Genomic DNA, 21,432 nt, shown 5'->3' with positions numbered 1-21,432 from the left:
GTTAAGGGCTTGTAAGTAAGCGTTTCACGGTAAGGTCTACACCTGTTGTATTTCAACAATCAAGATGGTAGCACATATAAAGATGTTTCAAAGGCATAAAAAATGTATTCTTCTCTCCTTATTCCCTGTACCATGCTGCTCTAATCCTGTGGGTGTGAGGTGAGCACTGAGGCTGGATTGGCTTGGCAAGAGAGTGGAGATGTTTAAGAGGGGGAGAGAGAGAACGATCTGAGAGACAAGGCAAGAAGAGCCTTCTATGCCTCAAAAGGAACAAAATTCGACATCCCAATTATTAGGATCTGGCAAAAAATACTTTAATCATTTCTAGAACCCATTGCCCTTCATGGTTGTGAGGTCTGGGGTATGCTCACCAACCAAGAATTCACTAAATGAGACAACCACTAAATTCAGACTCTGCATGCAGAATTCTGCAAAAACATCCTCAGTGTAAAACACCAAATAATGCATGCAGAGCAGAATTAGGCCGATACCCGCTAATTATCAAAATCCAGAAAAGAGATGTTAAATTCTACAACCACAAAAGGAAGCGATTCCCAAACCTTCGTAACAAAGCCATCACCTACAGAGAGATGAACCTGGAGAAGAGTCCCCTAAGCAAGCTGGTCCTGGGGCTCTGTTCACAAACACACCCCACAGAGCCCCAGGACAGCAACACAATTAGACCCAACCAAATCATGAGAAAACAAAAAGATAATTACTTGACACATTGTTAAGAATTTACAAAAAAAACTGAGCAAACTAGAATGCTATTTGGCCCTAAACAGAGAGTACACAGTGGCAGAATACCTGACCACTGTGACTGACCCAAACTTAAGGAAAGCTTTGACTATGTACAAACTCAGTGAGCATAGCCTTGCTATTGCGAGAGGCCACCATAGGCAGACCTGGCTCTCAAGAGAAGACAGGCTATGTGCACACTGCCCACAAAATGAGGTGGAAACTGAGCTGAACTGCCTAACCTCCTGCCAAATGTATGACCATATTAGAGACACATATTTCCCTCAGATTACACAGATCCACAAAGAATTCGAAAACAAACCCGATTTTGATAAACTCCCATATCTACTGGGTGAAATCACAGCAGCAAGATGTGTGACCTGTTGCCACAAGAAAAGGTCAACCAGTGAAGAACAAACACCATTGTAAATACAACCCATATTTATACTTATTGTTCCTTTTGTACTTTAACTATTTTCACATCACTATAACACTGTATATAGACATAATGACATTTGAAATGTATCTATTCCTTAGAAACTTGTTAGTGAAATGTTTACTGTTCATTTTTTGTTTATTTCACTTTTTTTATTATCTATTTCACTTGCTTTGGCAATAGAGAGAGAGACAGTCCTGAAAGGCCAATGATGGAGAGAGAATTCATTTTTTATTTTTCTATTTAACTAGCCAAGTCAGTTAAGAACAAATTCTTATTTACAATGACGGCCTACACCGGCCAAACCCGGACGACGCTGGGCCAATTGTGCGCCGCCCTATGGGACTCCCAATCACGGCCGGATGTGATTCAGCCTGGAATCGAACCAGGGACTGTAGTGACGCCTCTTGCGTGCGCACACACACACACACAGAGAGAATTGCAAACCCAGTGAGTCACTGTCATAAAGGTCAAGAAAGGAATAATAATTGTCCACATCAAAGGCAGATATGTAATTACTCTGTCTAATGAATGGATTCACCTACAAGGCATACAGCTGAAGTATGAACACAATACTAACATGACAAGGCATTATTCTAGATCAGACAAGAAGAGAGAGAAGAGAGGGGGTCATAACCTAAAAGGCACCAAGAGTCCCCTTTTATAACATCGGAGTTGTTGACCAATAGCATTACTGTAAAGTTAACCTCCAATCAGTTATCAGACCTACAGGATGTGAAGACAGCTTCACAGAGGTTTGACAGAATGAGGATGGTTGACAGCAGCACAGAGGTTTGACAGAATGAGGATGGTTGAGAGCAGCACAGAGGTTTGACAGAATGAGGACGGTTGACAGCAGCACAGAGGTTTGACAGAATGAGGATGGTTGACAGCAGCACAGAGGTTTGACAGAATGAGGATGGTTGACAGCAGCACAGAGGTTTGACAGAATGAGGATGGTTGACAGCAGCACAGAGGTTTGACAGAATGAGGATGGTTGAGAGCAGCACAGAGGTTTGACAGAATAAGGATGGTTGAGAGCAGCACAGAGGTTTGACAGAATGAGGATGGTTGAGAGCAGCACAGAGGTTTGACAGAATGGGGATGGTTGACAGCAGCACAGAGGTTTGACAGAATGAGGACGGTTGAGAGCAGCACAGAGGTTTGACAGAATGAGGATGGTTGAGAGCAGCACAGAGGTTTGACAGAATGAGGATGGTTGACAGCAGCACAGAGGTTTGACAGAATGAGGATGGTTGAGAGCAGCACAGAGGTTTGACAGAATGAGGATGGTTGACAGCAGCACAGAGGTTTGACAGAATGAGGATGGTTGACAGCAGCACAGAGGTTTGACAGAATGAGGATGGTTGACAGCAGCACAGAGGTTTGACAGAATGAGGATGGTTGAGAGCAGCACAAAGAAGGCTGAATTCCTGAGAAGACAATACAACCGTTTACATAGCGCGTAATGAGTCACATTCGGGGGCTCGGCGGCTCTACATAATTCTCCCTTGAACTCCCTTGATTCTGGATCAGACAGAAGTGTTTAAAACTAGCCGGACCGGCGTCGAGACGACCTAGCAACCTATGGAACAGTGGGACATTAAGGCCACATCAAGTCATGGTAGAATAGATCTTCAGAGATAAATAAAATAAGACCTATATATCTCTGTCATCATAACGAACAGTAACCAGGCCATGGTCATCTGTGGGCTATAGGACTGTGTTAGTTCACAGAGCTAAAGGCATTAGCGTAGCTCTGAGAGAAGACTTGAGGGATAGTTTGGGATGTTGTCCTTTGTCTGCTTCCCCAGAGTTCATTGGCATATAAAGGACTTCATACAGGTCAGTGACTGGACTTTGACTTCTTGCTTCACCTGAAGTTGGCCGGAGTTCATTCCACAGGTCATAAAGTGAACTGGCCAGTCACCTGACAAATACATGTGATTTTTTTTTTGTATACGTGAGATTTTGTAATACGCTAGTTTGTTTCGTGTAAATATAATTTTATTGATTAGCCTAATAGATTAATGTATTGATTGATTGACAGATCCTCCAGAGTCACGGAGGTGCAGACAGAATGATCCTACTGCTACAGATCTACCACGAGGAGGACCTAGCCTACCAGGACCTGGTCACCGTAGCAACCACCTTTTACCAGTACCTGCTGCAACCCTTCAGAGACATGAGAGAACTGGCAGGACTCTACAAGATGGAGATACTGGTAGGTGGAGACACACACACACCCCCCTCCCACCAAGCTGAGAATCCAACTGCTCTGGTCTCTGTCACCAAGCTGAGAATCCAACTGCTCTGGTCTCTGTCACCAAGCTGAGAATCCAACTGCTCTGGTCTCTGTCACCAAGCTGAGAATCCAACTGCTCTGGTCTCTGTCACCAAGCTGAGAATCCAACTGCTCTGGTCTCTGTCACCAAGCTGAGAATCCAACTGCTCTGGTCTCTGTCACCAAGCTGAGAATCCAACTGCTCTGGTCTCTGTCACCAAGCTGAGAATCCAACTGCTCTGGTCTCTATCACCAAGCTGAGGTCAATGCCACATTTCACTCATTTAGAAGAAAATTAAATTATGCTCTGCCACGTCCACGTCCCCAAATCAACTCATTTGTGAATACCTCTAATTTCTCTTTTTGAAACGTGAGGGGAAAAGCTGTGTTGTTACATCATGGTGATGAGAGACCCAGACTTTCAGTGGTTTTGTCCTAAACCCTTATATAACATGTATACAAAAGTATGTGGACACCCTTTCAAATTAGTGGATTCGGGTATTGCGGCCACACCCATTGCTGACAGGTGTATAAAATCGAGCATACAGCCATGCAATCTCCATAGACAAACATTGTCAGTATAATGGCCTTACTGAAGATCTCAGTGACTTTCAACGTGGCACTGTCATAGGATGCCACTTTTCCAACAAGTCAGTTCGTCAAAGGCCACACAAGCTCACAGAACAGGGCCGCAGAGTGCTGAAGCGCGTAAAAATCGTCTGTCCTCGGTTGCAACACTCACTACCAAGTTCCAAACTGCCTCTGGAAGCAACGTCAGCACAATAACTGTTAGTCGGGAGATTCATGAAATGGGTTTCCATGGTTGAGCAGCCGCACATAAGCCTAAGATCACCATGGGCAATGCCAAGCGTCAGCTGGAGGGTGTAAAGCTCGCCGCAATTGGACCCTGGAGCAGTGGAAACGCATTCTCTGGAGTGATGAATCACGCTTCACCATCTGGCAGTCCGACGGACTAATCTGGGTGTGGCGGATGCCAGGAGGACGCTACCTGCCCGAATGCATAGTGCCAACTGTAAAGTTTGGTGGGGGAGGAATAATGTTCTGGAGCTGTTTTTTATGGTTTTGGCTAGACCCCTTAGTTCCAGGGAAGGGAAATCTTAACACTACACCATACAATGACATTCTAGCAAAATCTTTGGCAAAGCGATTTCCTGCAGCAATGTTCCAACATCTAGTTGAAAGCCTTCCCAGAAGAGTGGAGGCTGTTATAGCAGCAAAGGTGGGGACCAACTCCATATTAATGCCCATGATTTTGGAATGAGATGTTCAAGGAGCATGTGTCCACATACTTTTGGTCATGTAGTGTATGTCTGTGTCCCTCTTACTGCGTTTTAAACAGGCAGGCCAAATAATTGGTGACGCTGATCTGATCTGTCAAAAAAACAATTAGTGAAAAGAAGATTGGAAAAGAATTGGTCTGCCTGTCTAAACGCAGCCACAGTGTGTCTGGAGGAGGAGCTGTGTCCTAATCCCCCGACGGCGCCGTTCCAATCCCCCGACGGCGCTGTTCTAATCCCCCGACGGCGCTGTTCCAATCCCCCGACGGCGCTGTTCCAATCCCCCGACGTCTCTGTTCTAATCCCCCGACGGCGCTGTTCTAATCCCCCGACGGCGCTGTTCTAATCCCCCGACGGCGCTGTTCTAATCCCCCGACGGCGCTGTTCTAATCCCCCGACGGCGCTGTCCTAATCCCCCGACGGCGCTGTTCTAATCCCCCGACGGCGCTGTTCTAATCCCCCGACGGCGCTGTTCTAATCCCCCGACGGCGCTGTTCTAATCCCCCGACGGCGCTGTTCTAATCCCCCGACGGCGCTGTTCTAATCCCCCGACGGCGCTGTTCTAATCCCCCGACGGCGCTGTCCTAATCCCCCGACGGCGCTGTTCTAATCCCCCGACGGCGCTGTCCTAATCCCCCGACGGCGCTGTTCCAATCCCCCGACGTCTCTGTTCTAATCCCCCGACGGCGCTGTTCTAATCCCCCGACGGCGCTGTTCTAATCCCCCGACGGCGCTGTTCTAATCCCCCGACGGCGCCGTTCTAATCCCCCGACGGCGCCGTTCTAATCCCCCGACGGCGCTGTTCTAATCCCCCGACGGCGCTGTTCTAATCCCCCGACGGCGCTGTTCTAATCCCCCGACGTCTCTGTTCTAAACCCCGACGTCGCTGTTCTAGAAAGTAAAGCCTTTCTTCTGTTCTCTCCTGGCCCCTATCAGAAGTCTCTGGATGAGGAGGAGCTGGGTCCTAAGAGGATAGCAGCACTGGAGAGAGAGGCGGAGGAGTGGAGGAGGAGAGGAGAGGATGCAGTCTCCTCCATACAGGACATCACAGTCAGCTACTTCATAGAAACTTCTAAAGCCCTTGGAGGTAGAGAGAGACTGTGTGTATATGAAGCATTAAGAGCCCCCCCTTTAGAGCAGCTCTCCAGACCCTCTGTTTCCCCCCCCCCTCCTTTAGAGCAGCTCTCCAGACCCTCTGTTTCCCCCCCCCTTCCTTTAGAGCAGCTCTCCAGACCCTCTGTTCCCCCCCCCCTCCTTTAGAGCAGCTCTCCAGACCCTCTGTTCCCCCCCCCCCTCCTTTAGAGCAGCTCTCCAGACCCTCTGTTACCCCCCCCTTCCTTTAGAGCAGCTCTCCAGACCCTCTGTTGCCCCCCCCCCCCTTCCTTTAGAGCAGCTCTCCAGACCCTCTGTTCCCCCCCCCCCCCCTCCTTTAGAGCAGCTCTCCAGACCCTCTGTTGCCCCCCCCCCTTCCTTTAGAGCAGCTCTCCAGACCCTCTGTTGCCCCCCCCCCCTTCCTTTAGAGCAGCTCTCCAGACCCTCTGTTGCCCCCCCCCCCCTCCTTTAGAGCAGCTCTCCAGACCCTCTGTTACCCCCCCCTTCCTTTAGAGCAGCTCTCCAGACCCTCTGTTGCCTCCCCCCTTCCTTTAGAGCAGCTCTCCAGACCCTCTGTTTCCCCCCCCCCTCCTCCTGTAGAGCAGCTCTCCAGACCCTCTGTTGCCCCCCCCCTTCCTTTAGAGCAGCTCTCCAGACCCTCTGTTGCCTCCCCCCTTCCTTTAGAGCAGCTCTCCAGACCCTCTGTTTCCCCCCCCCCCTCCTCCTGTAGAGCAGCTCTCCAGACCCTCTGTTGCCCCCCCCCTTCCTTTAGAGCAGCTCTCCAGACCCTCTGTTGCCCCCCCCCCCCTTCCTTTAGAGCAGCTCTCCAGACCCTCTGTTGCCCCCCCCCCCCCCCCCTTCAGAGCAGCTCTCCAGACCCTCTGTTTCCCCCCCCTTCCTTTAGAGCAGCTCTCCAGACCCTCTGTTGCCTCCCCCCTTCCTTTAGAGCAGCTCTCCAGACCCTCTGTTGCCCCCCCCCCCCCTTCCTTTAGAGCAGCTCTCCAGACCCTCTGTTGCCCCCCCCCCCCCCCCTTCAGAGCAGCTCTCCAGACCCTCTGTTTCCCCCCCCCTTCCTTTAGAGCAGCTCTCCAGACCCTCTGTTGCCTCCCCCCTTCCTTTAGAGCAGCTCTCCAGACCCTCTGTTGCCCCCCCCCCTTCCTTTAGAGCAGCTCTCCAGACCCTCTGTTGCCCCCCCCCTTCCTTTAGAGCAGCTCTCCAGACCCTCTGTTGCCCCCCCCCCCCCCCCCACTCCTTTAGAGCAGCTCTCCAGACCCTCTGTTGCCCCCCCCCCTTCCTTTAGAGCAGCTCTCCAGACCCTCTGTTGCCCCCCTTCCTTTAGAGCAGCTCTCCAGACCCTCTGTTGCCCCCCCCCTTCCTTTAGAGCAGCTCTCCAGACCCTCTGTTGCCCCCCCCCTTCCTTTAGAGCAGCTCTCCAGACCCTCTGTTGCCCCCCTTCCTTTAGAGCAGCCCTCCAGACCCTCTGTTGCCCCCCACTCCTTTAGAGCAGCCCTCCAGACCCTCTGTTGCCCCCCCCCCCCTTTTAGAGCAGCTCTCCAGAACCTCTCAGTTGCATATAGGGGAAACCCTGTGCCAAATGTACCTGATCTGTGTGACCAGGTATGCTGCGTGTGATGGAGGAGGATAAGCGTGGTTTTGGCCAGGCCTCCTGGGCCTCAGCAGCTCCTAGACTGGAGAAGCTGCGTTTCCTGCTGGCTAAAGAGACCCTGCAGCACATGAGGGCTACTGAGATGTGTCTGCACCGCAAGAAACACACCATCAGAGAGAAGGTACTGTGTGTGTCTGTGTGTTTTAACAGGCCATTCTCTGGATTGGTATTCCCATCAGATTCCCTGGGGGTGTCTGTAGCTCTGTCTGTAGCGGTGTCTGTAGCTGTGTCTCTGTCTGTAGCTGTGTCTGTAGCTGTGTCTCTGTCTGTAGCTGTGTCTGTGTCAGTAGATGGGTCAGTAGCTGTGTCTGTAGCTTTGTATGTGTCTGTAGCTATGTCTGCGGTTCTGTCTGTTGCCCTGTCTGTAGCTCTGTCTGTGGCAGTGTCTGTAGCGCTGTGTCTGTATCTGTGTCTCTAGCTGTGGCTGTGTCTGTAGCTGTGTCTCTGTCTCTTGCTGTGTCTGTAGCTGTGTCTCTAGCTGTCTCTGTGTCTGTCTGTAGCTGTGTCTCTGTCCATGTCTCTAGCTCTGTCTGTAGCTCTGTCTGTAGCTGTAGCTCTGTCTGTAGCTGTGTCTCTGTAGCACTGTCTGTAGCTGTGTCTCTGTAGCTGTGTCTGTAGCTGTAGCTCTGTCTGTAGCTGTGTCTGTCGCTGTGTCTTTGTCTGTAGCTGTGTCTCTGTCTGTAGCTGTGTCTCTGTAGCTGTGTCTCTGTAGCTGTGTCTCTGTCTGTAGCTGTCTCTGTGTCTGTCTCTGTGTCTCTGTCTGTAGCTGTGTCTCTGTAGCTGTGTCTCTGTCTGTAGCTGTCTCTGTGTCCGTGTCTCTAGCTCTGTCTGTAGCTGTGTCTCTGTCTGTAGCTATGTCTGTGTCTCTGTCTGTAGCGGTGTCTCTCTCTCTCCGGGTCTTTGATCTATAGAGCTGAGTGTGAACAGAGAATTCCCCAGACAGACAGACAGACAGACAGCCCTCTAGCTGTATGTCTACGTGTGTCAACTACCAACACCAGTCTGGATTCTGAACATCTCACAACTCTAGGAACAAGAAAATAGCTTCTCCACTTTCAGAACTCTGTGTCTTCATGGAAAAATAGAACCGTTTGATCCATTTCCTGAAAAGTTTATCTTTTGGAGCTAAGAGCTCTCCTAACCAGGTGTGTTTGTTCCTCCTCCAGACAATCCCAGGTGATAACCATCAGTATCTGTATCCAGCCTCTTGTCTGTTTTATCACACACATCATTAGGACTCTGTGTAGTATCCAACACTTCATCCATTTAAAAGGCTCTCCTGACTAGAACAGAAGACACTGTAGATCACTGTGTGATTAGCCTTAGCACTGTAGATCACTGTGTAATTAGCCTTAGCACTGTAGATCACTGTGTGATTAGCATTAGCACTGTATATCACTGTGTAATTAGCCTTAGCACTGTAGATCACTGTGTAATTAGCCTTAGCACTGTAGATCACTGTGTGATTAGCATTAGCACTGTAGATCACTGTGTGATTAGCATTAGCACTGTAGATCACAGTGTGATTAGCATTAGCACTGTAGATCACTGTGTGATTAGCATTAGCACTGTAGATCACTGTGTGATTAGCATTAGCACTGTAGATCACTGTGTGATTAGCATTAGCACTGTAGATCACTGTGTGATTAGCATTAGCACTGTAGATCACTGTGTGATTAGCATTAGCACTGTGTGATTAGCATTAGCACTGTGTGATTAGCATTAGCACTGTAGATCACTGTGTGATTAGCATTAGCACTGTAGATCACTGTGTGATTAGCCTTAGCTCTGAGGATCACTGTGTAATTAGCATCAGCACTGTAGATCACTGTGCAAATAGCATTAGCTCTGAAGATCACTGTGTAATTAGCCTTAGCACTGTAGATCACTGTGTAATTAGCATCAGCACTGTAGATCACTGTGCAATTAGCATCAGCACTGTAGATCACTGTGTAATTAGCATCAGCACTGTAGATCACTGTGCAATTAGCATCAGCACTGTAGATCACTGTGTGATTAGCATTAGCACTGTAGATCACTGTGTAATTAGCATTAGCACTGTAGATCACTGTGTAATTCGCATTAGCACTGTAGATCACTGTGTAATTAGCATCAGCACTGTAGATCACTGTGCAATTAGCATCAGCACTGTAGATCACTGTGTGATTAGCATTAGCACTGTAGATCACTGTGTAATTAGCATTAGCACTGTAGATCACTGTGTAATTCGCATTAGCTCTGAAGATCACTGTGTAATTAGCTCAGCTCCAGTGAGCCCCTGCCTAAGTCAACCACATAGTATAATATAGTATGTTGTGTTGTGAGTTCTAACAACCATACACTGATATATACCTATATATTGTTCTGTCCTAGACTATGTTATGTAGTGTTATAACCATACTGGAGCTGTTATAACCATAGTGTTCTATATTGTATCCTAGATGGGAGGTCTGTCTGGCCGGGACCAGAGGGGACCAGATACAGTAGATAACCTAGAGCTTCAGTACTATGTTATGTAGTGTTATAACCATACTGGAGCTGTTATAACCATAGTGTTCTATATTGTATCCTAGATGGGAGGTCTGTCTGGCCGGGACCAGAGGGGACCAGAGACAGTAGATAATCTAGAGCTTCAGTACTATGAGGCTCAGCTAGAACTCTACGATGCCAAGTTTGAGATCCTCAAGAACGAAGAGCTTCTATTGGTTGCTCAGATCGACACCCTGCGACGCCAGATCAAAGGTAGGTTACAGACACACACAGGCTCGGTAAGCACAGATCTATACATTTAGAGTTTTCAAAATGCAATGCAAAATGTTCAAAGTTTTAAAAAATGACTAAAGATGTGGGTCTCACAGTCCGACATGTTGACCTCAGATGTGGTTCTAGAAGAGCAGCATAGCTTCCCCTACTGTCCCTAGATAGATATCTACTTCTGCTGTGCCAATGGATGACAAATAATGTCACACAAGCATATTTTCTGCATGTAAATTCCTTAATTACTGCCCATGGGGAAAATCCTGTTTGTTTCCAAGGGTGTGTGTGTGTATGTTTCTGTGTCTGCCATCCTTGGCAGGGCTTAGAGTACTTGGCTCTAGAGTCTAGATGTATTTTTATAACATGAGAGAGGAAGACAGCAACCCCATACCACTTCATTGTTCTTTCCCGATACAAAGAGAGAGAAAGCAACAGAAAGAGGAGGGAGAAAGACAGAGTGGGAGCAAAATAGGGAGAGAGGTGTGCGGGGGAGGGAGAGAAGGAGCGACAGAGGGGGGAGGGAGAGAAGGAGCGACAGAGGGGGGAGGGAGAGAAGGAGCGACAGAGGGGGGGAGGGAGAGAAGGAGCGACAGAGGGGGGAGGGAGAGAAGGAGCGACAGAGGGGGGAGGGAGAGAAGGAGCGACAGAGGGGGGGGGAGAAGGAAGGAGGGAGGGAGAGAAGGAGCGACAGAGGGGGGAGGGAGAGAAGGAGCGACAGAGGGGGGAGGGAGAGAAGGAGCGACAGAGGGGGGGAGAGAAGGAAGGAGGGAGGGAGAGAAGGAGCGACAGAGGGGGGAGGGAGAGAAGGAAGGAGGGAGGGAGAGAAGGAGCGACAGAGGGGGGAGGGAGAGAAGGAGCGACAGAGGGGGGGAGAGAAGGAAGGAGGGAGGGAGAGAAGGAGCGACAGAGGGGGGAGGGAGAGAAGGAGCGACAGAGGGGGGAGGGAGAGAAGGAAGGAGGGAGGGAGAGAAGGAGCGACAGAGGGGGGAGGGAGAGAAGGAGCGACAGAGGGGGGAGGGAGAGAAGGAGCGCGGGGGGAGGGAGAGAAGGAGCGCGGGGAAGGGAGAGAAGGAGTGACAGTGGAGTGCGGGGGGAGGGAGAGAAGGAGCGACAGAGAGGAGGGGGGAGGAGCGACAGAGAGGAGGGGTGAGGGAGAGAAGGAGCGACAGAGAGGAGGGGTGAGGGAGAGAAGGAGCGACAGAGAGGAGGGGGGAGGGAGAGAAGGAGCGACAGAGAGGAGGGGGGAGGGAGAGAAGGAGCGACAGAGAGGAGGGGGGAGGGAGAGAAGGAGCGACAGAGAGGAGGGGGGAGGGAGAGAAGGAGCGACAGAGGACTGCGGGGGGAGAGAGAGAAGGAGCGACAGAGAGGAGGGGGGAGGAGCGACAGAGAGGAGGGGTGAGGGAGAGAAGGAGCGACAGAGAGGAGGGGTGAGGGAGAGAAGGAGCGACAGAGAGGAGGGGGGAGGGAGAGAAGGAGCGACAGAGAGGAGGGGGGAGGGAGAGAAGGAGCGACAGAGAGAGGAGTGCGTGGGGAGGGAGCGACAGAGAGGAGGAGGAGAAGGAGCGACAGAGTGGGGGGAGGGAGAGAAGGAGCGACAGAGGAGTGCAGGGGGAGGGAGAGAAGGAGCGACAGGAGTGTGGGGGGAGGGAGCAACAGAGAGAGGAGTGCGGGGGGAGGGAGAGAAGGAGCGACAGTGGAGTGCGGGGGGAGGGAGAGACAGAGTGGGGGGAGGGAGAGACAGAGGGGTGCGGGGGGAGGGAGAGAAGGAGCGACAGAGGGGTGCGGGGGGAGGGAGAGAAGGAGGGACAGAGGAGTGCGGGGGGAGGGAGAGAAGGAGCGACAGAGAGGAGTGCTGGGGGAGGGAGAGAAGGAGGGACAGAGAGGAGGGAGAGAACAACAGAGGAAGAGGAGATGGGAAGCGACAGATGTCTGCATATCAGATTGTCTACAGAGATTTAGAAGAGTTCTCCGTGGCATCAATGAGAGAACACCTGAGAGAATGTTTCAGAGCTGAAGGAGGAGGTGGTGTATTATGGTGTGTGTGTTTCAGAGCTGAAAGAAGAGGTGGTGTATTATGGTGTGTGTGTGTGTGTGTGTTTCAGAGCTGAAGGAGGAGGTGGTGTATTATGGTGTGTGTTTCAGAGCTGAAAGAGAAGGTGGTGTATTATGGTGTGTGTGTGTGTTTCAGAGCTGAAAGAAGAGGTGGTGTATTATGGTGTGTGTTTCAGAGCTGAAAGAGGAGGTGGTGTATTATGGTGTGTGTTTCAGAGCTGAAAGAGGGGGTGGTGTATTATGGTGTGTGTTTCAGAGATGAAAGAAGAGGTGGTGTATTATGGTGTGTGTTTCAGAGATGAAAGAAGAGGTGGTGTATTATGGTGTGTGTTTCAGAGATGAAAGAAGAGGTGGTGTATTATGGTGTGTGTTTCAGAGATGAAAGAAGAGGTGGTGTATTATGGTGTGTGTTTCAGAGCTGAAGGAGGAGGTGGTGTATTATGATGTGTGTGAGGATCCAGAGGAGTTCCACAGCCTATCACAGACAGCTGCACCTTTAGACCCCGCCCACTCACCTGTCAATCACCTGGGGCGACGCCTACAGCAGCTGGAAGCCAAGAGAGGGAACATCAGTGCCCGACGCGCATACCTCCGCAACAAGAAGGTACCGGGGGGGGGTGTGTGTTAACCTACCTCCGCAACAAGAAGGTACCAGGGGGGGGGGGGGGGGGTGTGTTAACCTACCTCCACAACAAGAAGGTACCAGGGGGGGTGTGTGTTAACCTACCTCCACAACAAGAAGGTACCAGGGGGTGTGTGTGTGTTAACCTACCTCCACAACAAGAAGGTACCAGGGGGGGTGTGTGTGAACCTACCTCCACAACAAGAAGGTACCAGGGGGGGTGTGTGTGAACCTACCTCCACAACAAGAAGGTACCAGGGGGTGTGTGTGTTAACCTACCTCCACAACAAGAAGGTACCAGGGGGTGTGTGTGTGAACCTACCTCCACAACAAGAAGGTACCAGGGGGGGTGTGTGTGAACCTACCTCCACAACAAGAAGGTACCAGGGGGTGTGTGTTAACCTACCTCCACAGTAAGAAGGTACCAAGGGGTGTGTGTGTGTTAACCTACCTCCACAACAAGAAGGTACCAGGGGGTGTGTGTGTGAACCTACCTCCGCAACAAGAAGGTACCAGGGGGGGGGGGGGGGTGTGTTAACCTACCTCCACAACAAGAAGGTACAAGGGGGTGTGTGTGTTAACCTACCTCCACAACAAGAAGGTACCAGGGGGTGTGTGTGTTAACCTACCTCCACAACAAGAAGGTACCAGGGGGTGTGTGTTAACCTACCTCCACAACAAGAAGGTACCAGGGGGTGTGTGTGTTAACCTACCTCCGCAACAAGAAGGTACCAGGGGGTGTGTGTGTTAACCTACCTCCACAACAAGAAGGTACCAGGGGGTGTGTGTGTTAACCTACCTCCACAACAAGAAGGTACCAGGGGGTGTGTGTGTTAACCTACCTCCGCAACAAGAAGGTACCAGGGGGTGTGTGTGTGAACCTACCTCCACAACAAGAAGGTACCAGGGGGTGTGTGTGTGAACCTACCTCCACAACAAGAAGGTACCAGGGGGGTGTGTGTGAACCTACCTCCACAACAAGAAGGTACCAGGGGGTGTGCCCCTTCCTGACAAACCTGTATTAAAGTTTCTCCTAAACATTTAGACTGTTCTAACTTAACGCCTCATGTGTGTTGTGTGTCGTGTCTGTTGTGTGTAACGTGGTGTCTGTGTGTAACATGGTGTGTGGTGTTACAGGATCAGTGTGTGGAGGCTAACGAGCAGAAGCACCGTGCGGCCCAGCACAGCTCCACTCACTTTACCCAGCACCACGGAGTAGCCCTGGTGAGTTACCATGACAACACGCACACACGCTCTTAAAGGATCCCTTTACCCAGCATCACGGAGTAGCCCTGGTGCGTTACCATGACAACACGCACACACGCTTTTAAAGGATCCCTTTACCCAGCACCACGGAGTAGCCCTGGTGAGTTACCATGACAACACGCACACACGCTCTTAAAGGATCCCTTTACCCAGCACCACGGAGTAGCCCTGGTGAGTTACCATGACAACACGCACACACGCTTTTAAAGGATCCCTTTACCCAGCACCACGGAGTAGCCCTGGTGAGTTACCATGACAACACGCACACACGCTCTTAAAGGATCCCTTTACCCAGCACCACGGAGTAGCCCTGGTGAGTTACCATGACAACACGCACACACGCTTTTAAAGGATCCCTTTACCCAGCACCACGGAGTAGCCCTGGTGAGTTACCATGACAACACGCACACACGCTCTTAAAGGATCCCTTTACCCAGCACCACGGAGTAGCCCTGGTGAGTTACTATGACAACACGCACACACGCTCTTAAAGGATCCCTTTACCCTGCACCACGGAGTAGCCCTGGTGAGTTACCATGACAACACGCACACACGCTCTTAAAGGATCCCTTTACCCAGCACCACGGAGTAGCCCTGGTGAGTTACCATGACAACACGCACACACGCTCTTAAAGGATCCCTTTACCCAGCACCACGGAGTAGCCCTAGTGAGTTACCATAGTAACGAGGGCAAACCCACCCACGGAAACACCCACACTGGAGACACCATCCTCAGTTTACATGATCTCTCTCTCTCTCTCTCTCCCTCTCCGTTTCTGTCTCTTCTATAGCTACCTAAAATGTTCCTAAAGCAGTGGGGTAACTATCTCAGTTGATTCCACCAGTCTTGTCTTATTTCCCTGCAGAAGAGAGAGAAGAGGAGAGAGGAGGAAGAGAGGAGGAAGGTGTGGATGGACCAGGAGAGAGAGAGAACCCTGAGCAGACTACGCTCCTTCAGAGAGGTAAGCAGTCATCACTTCTGCTCTCCTGGACGGAGGGAGGACAGGAAGGATGTGTTGCTGAAGGGTTGTCCTGTCTTTCCCGTAGAAACGACAGGGAAGTTACGTCCTGAAGACTCCACGATCCAAGATGGCTGCCAGGGAGCCGCAGTGTTCCGACCTCTCCCAGCCTCTGTCAATCATTAGCATCGGCCCCTCCCCTTCATCTAATGGCGCCGCCCCCAGAAAGACCCCCAGGAAACTCAAACCTAAAGACATCCCCATCCAAATCTTCACTCCTCCTCTCCCTTCTCCTTCGCCTCTGTCAACTACACCTCCCACTACAGCTGTACCCTCACCTCAGACCTCCTCTCCTCCTCCCCCTCCTCCTCCTCCTCCCCTACCCCCACCTCCTCCCCCTCCACCCCTCCCTGCCCTCACCCCCTCCTCCTGTAAGACAGAGGTAGGGGGCTCCCCCATGCCTCTCAGTGAGAGAGAGGCCGCTCCCTTCCCTGCCAAAACGACCCTGAAACAGAACCTAGGTGAGAATGATCCACCTTCCAATGACAGTCTGTTTCTGATGCAGTAGCTACTTGTCCTGGCTCATTATTTCTCCTACTGTTTGTTTCTGATGCAGTAGCTACTTGTCCTGGCTCATTATTTCTCCTACTGTTTGTTTCTGATGCAGTAGCTACTTGTCCTGGCTCATTATTTCTCCTACTGTGGTGAAAAGGGAAACTCTCTGTCTTCTACAAGTTTCTACTGTAGCTGCACCTTGTGACGGCTCTCTTGACAGCTTCTACTCTCTTTCTGTATCTGGCCTCTCTCGTTTCTCTCTCTCCCACCTTTCTTTCCCTGCTTCTTCTCCATCCCTCCCTCTCCCACCTTTCTTTCCCTGCTTCTTCTCCCTCCCTCTCTCCCACCTTTCTTTCCCTGCTTCTTCTCCATCCCTCTCTCTCCTTTCTTTCCCTGCTTCTTCTCCCTCCCTCTCTCCCACCTTTCTTTCCCTGCTTCTTCTCCATCCCTCTCTCTCCTTTCTTTCCCTGCTTCTTCTCCATCCCTCTTTCTTTCCCTGCTTCTTCTCCATCCATCCCTCTCTCTCTCCTTTCTTTCCCTGCTTCTTCTCCATCCCTCTCTCTCCTTTCTTTCCCTGCTTCTTCTCCATCCCTCTTTCTTTCCCTGCTTCTTCTCCATCCATCCCTCTCTCTCTCCTTTCTTTCCCTGCTTCTTCTCCCTCCAGGTTCTATGGACGAGGTGTTGGCATCATTACAGCGTGGTCAGGTCAGGCTGCGTCGTGTCCAGCCCCCTCCTGGTCCCGGCCTGGCGCCCTCCGGTGGTGACCTCAGGGATAACATAATGTCTGCCATCAGACTCGGGGTCAAACTACGCAAGGTCAGCATCAGGCATCATCACCATGAAGCTATGTTACATCACATTAATGACAATGTGCAGGAGTTAGCCATGAAGCTATGTTACATCACATTAATGACAATGTGCAGGAGTTAGCCATGAAGCTATGTTACATCACATTAATGACAATGTGCAGGAGTTAGCCATGAAGCTATGTTACATCACATTAATGACAATGTGCAGGAGTTAGCCATGAAGCTATGTTACATCACATTAATGACAATGTGCAGGAGTTAGCCATGAAGCTATGTTACATCACATTAATGACAATGTGCAGGAGATAGCCATGAAGCTATGTTACATCATATTAATGACAATGTGCAGGAGTTAGCCATGAGGCTACATAATGGCTCAATAAGTGACTTTAAAAAATATATGGCATAATTAATTGTTCAAGTTTCTTGATGAGCCAGAAAATAAAGTTATATCTGAATGTTTATCAAAGTGACCTGCTCTGTGTCCACCACAACCCTCTACATGACTTCTATAGGAACCCCTCTGTGTCCACCACAACCCTCTACATGACTTCTATAGGAACCCCTCTGTGTCCACCACAACCCTCTACATGACTTCTATAGGAACCCCTCTGTGTCCACCACAACCCTCTACATGACTTCTATAGGAACCCCTCTGTGTCCACCACAACCCTCTACATGACTTCTATAGGAACCCCTCTGTGTCCACCACAACCCTCTACATGACTTCTATAGGAACCCCTCTGTGTCCACCACAACCCTCTACATGACTTCTATAGGAACCCCTCTGTGTCCACCACAACCCTCTACATGACTTCTATAGGAACCCCTCTGTGTCCACCACAACCCTCTACATGACTTCTATAGGAACCCCTCTGTGTCCACCACAACCCTCTACATGACTTCTATAGGAACCCCTCTGTGTCCACCACAACCCTCTACATGACTTCTATAGGAACCCCTCTGTGTCCACCACAACCCTCTACATGACTTCTATAGGAACCCCTCTGTGTCCACCACAACCCTCTACATGACTTCTATAGGAACCCCTCTGTGTCCACCACAACCCTCTACATGACTTCTATAGGAACCCCTCTGTGTCCACCACAACCCTCTACATGACTTCTATAGGAACCCCTCTGTGTCCACCACAACCCTCTACATGACTTCTATAGGAACCCCTCTGTGTCCACCACAACCCTCTACATGACTTCTATAGGAACCCCTCTGTGTCCACCACAACCCTCTACATGACTTCTATAGGAACCCCTCTGTGTCCACCACAACCCTCTACATGACTTCTATAGGAACCTCTCTGTGTCCACCACAACCCTCTACATGACTTCTATAGGAACCCCTCTGTGTCCACCACAACCCTCTACATGACTTCTATAGGAACCTCTCTGTGTCCACCACAACCCTCTACATGACTTCTATAGGAACCCCTCTGTGTCCACCACAACCCTCTACATGACTTCTATAGGAACCCCTCTGTGTCCACCACAACCCTCTACATGACTTCTATAGGAACCCCTCTGTGTCCACCACAACCCTCTACATGACTTCTATAGGAACCCCTCTGTGTCCACCACAACCCTCTACATGACTTCTATAGGAACCCCTCTGTGTCCACCACAACCCTCTACATGACTTCTATAGGAACCTCTCTGTGTCCACCACAACCCTCTACATGACTTCTATAGGAACCCCTCTGTGTCCACCACAACCCTCTACATGACTTCTATAGGAACCTCTCTGTGTCCACCACAACCCTCTACATGACTTCTATAGGAACCCCTCTGTGTCCACCACAACCCTCTACATGACTTCTATAGGAACCCCTCTGTGTCCACCACAACCCTCTACATGACTTCTATAGGAACCCCTCTGTGTCCACCACAACCCTCTACATGACTTCTATAGGAACCCCTCTGTGTCCACCACAACCCTCTACATGACTTCTATAGGAACCCCTCTGTGTCCACCACAACCCTCTACATGACTTCTATAGGAACCCCTCTGTGTCCACCACAACCCTCTACATGACTTCTATAGGAACCCCTCTGTGTCCACCACAACCCTCTACATGACTTCTATAGGAACCCCTCTGTGTCCACCACAACCCTCTACATGACTTCTATAGGAACCCCTCTGGACCGATTACACCCCCTGCTACATGACTTCTATAGGAACCCCTCTGGACCGATTACACCCCCTGCTACATGACTTCTATAGGAACCCCTCTGGACCGATTACACCCCCTGCTACATGACTTCTATAGGAACCCCTCTGGACCGATTACACCCCCTGCTACATGACTTCTATAGGAACCCCTCTGGACCGATTACACCCCCTGCTACATGACTTCTATAGGAACCCCTCTGGACCGATTACACCGCCTGCTACATGACTTCTATAGGAACCCCTCTGGACCGATTACACCGCCTGCTACATGACTTCTATAGGAACCCCTCTGGACCGATTACACCGCCTGCTACATGACTTCTATAGGAACCCCTCTGGACCGATTACACCGCCTGCTACATGACTTCTATAGGAACCCCTCTGGACCGATTACACCGCCTGCTACATGACTTCTATAGGAACCCCTCTGGACCGATTACACCCACCTCAACCTGCAGGATCAATACATGTTAGTAAAGATGTCAGAGACGACCTGCAGGATCAATACCTGTTAGTAAAGGTGTCAGACGACCTGCAGGATCAATACCTGTTAGTAAAGGTGTCAGAGACGACCTGCAGGATCAATACCTGTTAGTAAATGTGTCAGAGACGACCTGCAGGATCAATACCTGTTAGTAAAGGTGTCAGAGACGACCTGCAGGATCAATACCTGTTAGTAAAGGTGTCAGCTAGAGACGACCTGCAGGATCAATACCTGTTAGTAAAGGTGTCAGCTAGAGACGACCTGCAGGATCAATACCTGTTAGTAAAGGTGTCAGCTAGAGACGACCTGCAGGATCAATACCTGTTAGTAAAGGTGTCAGAGACGACCTGCAGGATCAATACCTGTTAGTAAAGGTGTCAGAGACGACCTGCAGGATCAATACCTGTTAGTAAAGGTGTCAGAGACGACCTGCAGGATCAATACCTGTTAGTAAAGGTGTCAGAGACGACCTGCAGGGTCAATACCTGTTAGTAAAGGTGTCAGAGACGACCTGCAGGATCAATACCTGTTAGTAAAGGTGTCAGATAGAGACGACCTGCAGGATCAATACCTGTTAGTAAAGGTGTCAGAGACGACCTGCAGGATCAATACCTGTTAGTAAAGGTGTCAGAGACGACCTGCAGGATCAATACCTGTTAGTAAAGGTGTCAGAGACGACCTGCAGGATCAATACCTGTTAGTAAAGGTGTCAGATAGAGACGACCTGCAGGATCAATACCTGTTAGTAAAGGTGTCAGATAGAGACGACCTGCAGGATCAATACCTGTTAGTAAAGGTGTCAGAGACGACCTGCAGGGATTTGTAGTCTTGCTTGATGTCTATTTTGATGCTAATTAGCATTTTAGAATCTGAGAGTAAATGGAGATGAATATATTGATAAAGTCACCTTGTCTGAGAGAGACTCAGAACGCCAACCCAGGGTACACCTACACTTAAGACAGACCTTATTTTAAGTGTTCACAACTCCACTGTGGGGCTCGATTGTAAATATGGTATTGTATATAGCTACTGACCCTGGAACTGACCCTGTATATAGTTACTGACCCTGGAACTGACCCTGTATATAGCTACTGACCCTGGAACTGACCCTGTATATAGCTACTGACCCTGGAACTGTCCCTGTATATAGTTACTGACCCTGTATATAGCTACTGACCCTGGAACTGACCCTGTATATAGCTACTGTCCCTGTATATAGCTACTGACCCTGGAACTGACCCTGTATATAGCTACTGACCCTGTATATAGCTACTGACCCTGGAACTGACCCTGTATATAGCTACTGACCCTGGAACTGACCCTGTATATAGCTACTGACCCTGGAACTGTCCCTGTATATAGTTACTGACCCTGTATATAGCTACTGACCCTGGAACTGACCCTGTATATAGCTACTGTCCCTGTATATAGCTACTGACCCTGGAACTGACCCTGTATATAGCTACTGACCCTGTATATAGCTACTGACCCTGGAACTGACCCTGTATATAGCTACTGACCCTGGAACTGACCCTGTATATAGCTACTGACCCTGGAACTGTCCCTGTATATAGCTACTGACCCTGGAACTGACCCTGTATATAGCTACTGACCCTGGAACTGACCCTGTATATAGCTACTGACCCTGGAACTGACCCTGTATATAGCTACTGACCCTGTATATAGCTACTGACCCTGTATATAGCTACTGACCCTGGAACTGTCCCTGTATATAGCTACTGACCCTGTATATAGCTACTGACCCTGGAACTGACCCTGTATATAGCTACTGACCCTGGAACTGTCCCTGTATATAGCTACTGACCCTGTATATAGCTACTGACCCTGGAACTGTCCCTGTATATAGCTACTGACCCTGTATATAGCTACTGACCCTGGAACTGACCCTGTATATAGCTACTGACCCTGTATATAGCTACTGACCCTGGAACTGTCCCTGGATATAGCTACTGACCCTGTATATAGCTACTGACCCTGGAACTGTCCCTGTATATAGCTACTGACCCTGTATATAGCTACTGACCCTGGAACTGACCCTGTATATAGCTACTGACCCTGGAACTGTCCCTGTATATAGCTACTGACCCTGTATATAGCTACTGACCCTGGAACTGTCCCTGTATATAGCTACTGACCCTGTATATAGCTACTGACCCTGGAACTGACCCTGTATATAGCTACTGACCCTGTATATACAGTGGGGAGAACA

At 50.0% G+C, this 21,432-nt stretch overlaps 1 protein-coding gene across 2 annotated transcripts in view; it reads left to right on the top strand.

Moving 5' to 3' along the window:
• Nucleotides 1-21,432, top strand: part of LOC139575533 (WASP homolog-associated protein with actin, membranes and microtubules) — a 32,029-nt gene that overhangs the window by 2,397 nt on the left and 8,200 nt on the right. Inside the window, exons 2-10 of one of the 2 annotated variants that reach the window (XM_071400562.1) lie at nt 3,225-3,398; nt 5,693-5,843; nt 7,466-7,635; nt 10,088-10,256; nt 12,740-12,927; nt 14,083-14,169; nt 15,078-15,173; nt 15,259-15,691; nt 16,390-16,541. In XM_071400562.1, the coding sequence (XP_071256663.1) occupies nt 3,225-3,398; nt 5,693-5,843; nt 7,466-7,635; nt 10,088-10,256; nt 12,740-12,927; nt 14,083-14,169; nt 15,078-15,173; nt 15,259-15,691; nt 16,390-16,541 (1,620 nt within the window). The remainder of the gene's footprint in view (nt 1-3,224; nt 3,399-5,692; nt 5,844-7,465; nt 7,636-10,087; nt 10,257-12,739; nt 12,928-14,082; nt 14,170-15,077; nt 15,174-15,258; nt 15,692-16,389; nt 16,542-21,432) is intronic. The other variant, XM_071400563.1, reaches the window with a different exon arrangement.

Source organism: Salvelinus alpinus, chromosome 5 (assembly GCF_045679555.1).
Source record: "Salvelinus alpinus chromosome 5, SLU_Salpinus.1, whole genome shotgun sequence".
Taxonomy (NCBI): domain Eukaryota; kingdom Metazoa; phylum Chordata; class Actinopteri; order Salmoniformes; family Salmonidae; genus Salvelinus; species Salvelinus alpinus.
The sequence above is the reverse complement of the archived record's forward strand: the minus strand, read 5'-3'. Positions and strand labels throughout refer to the sequence as shown.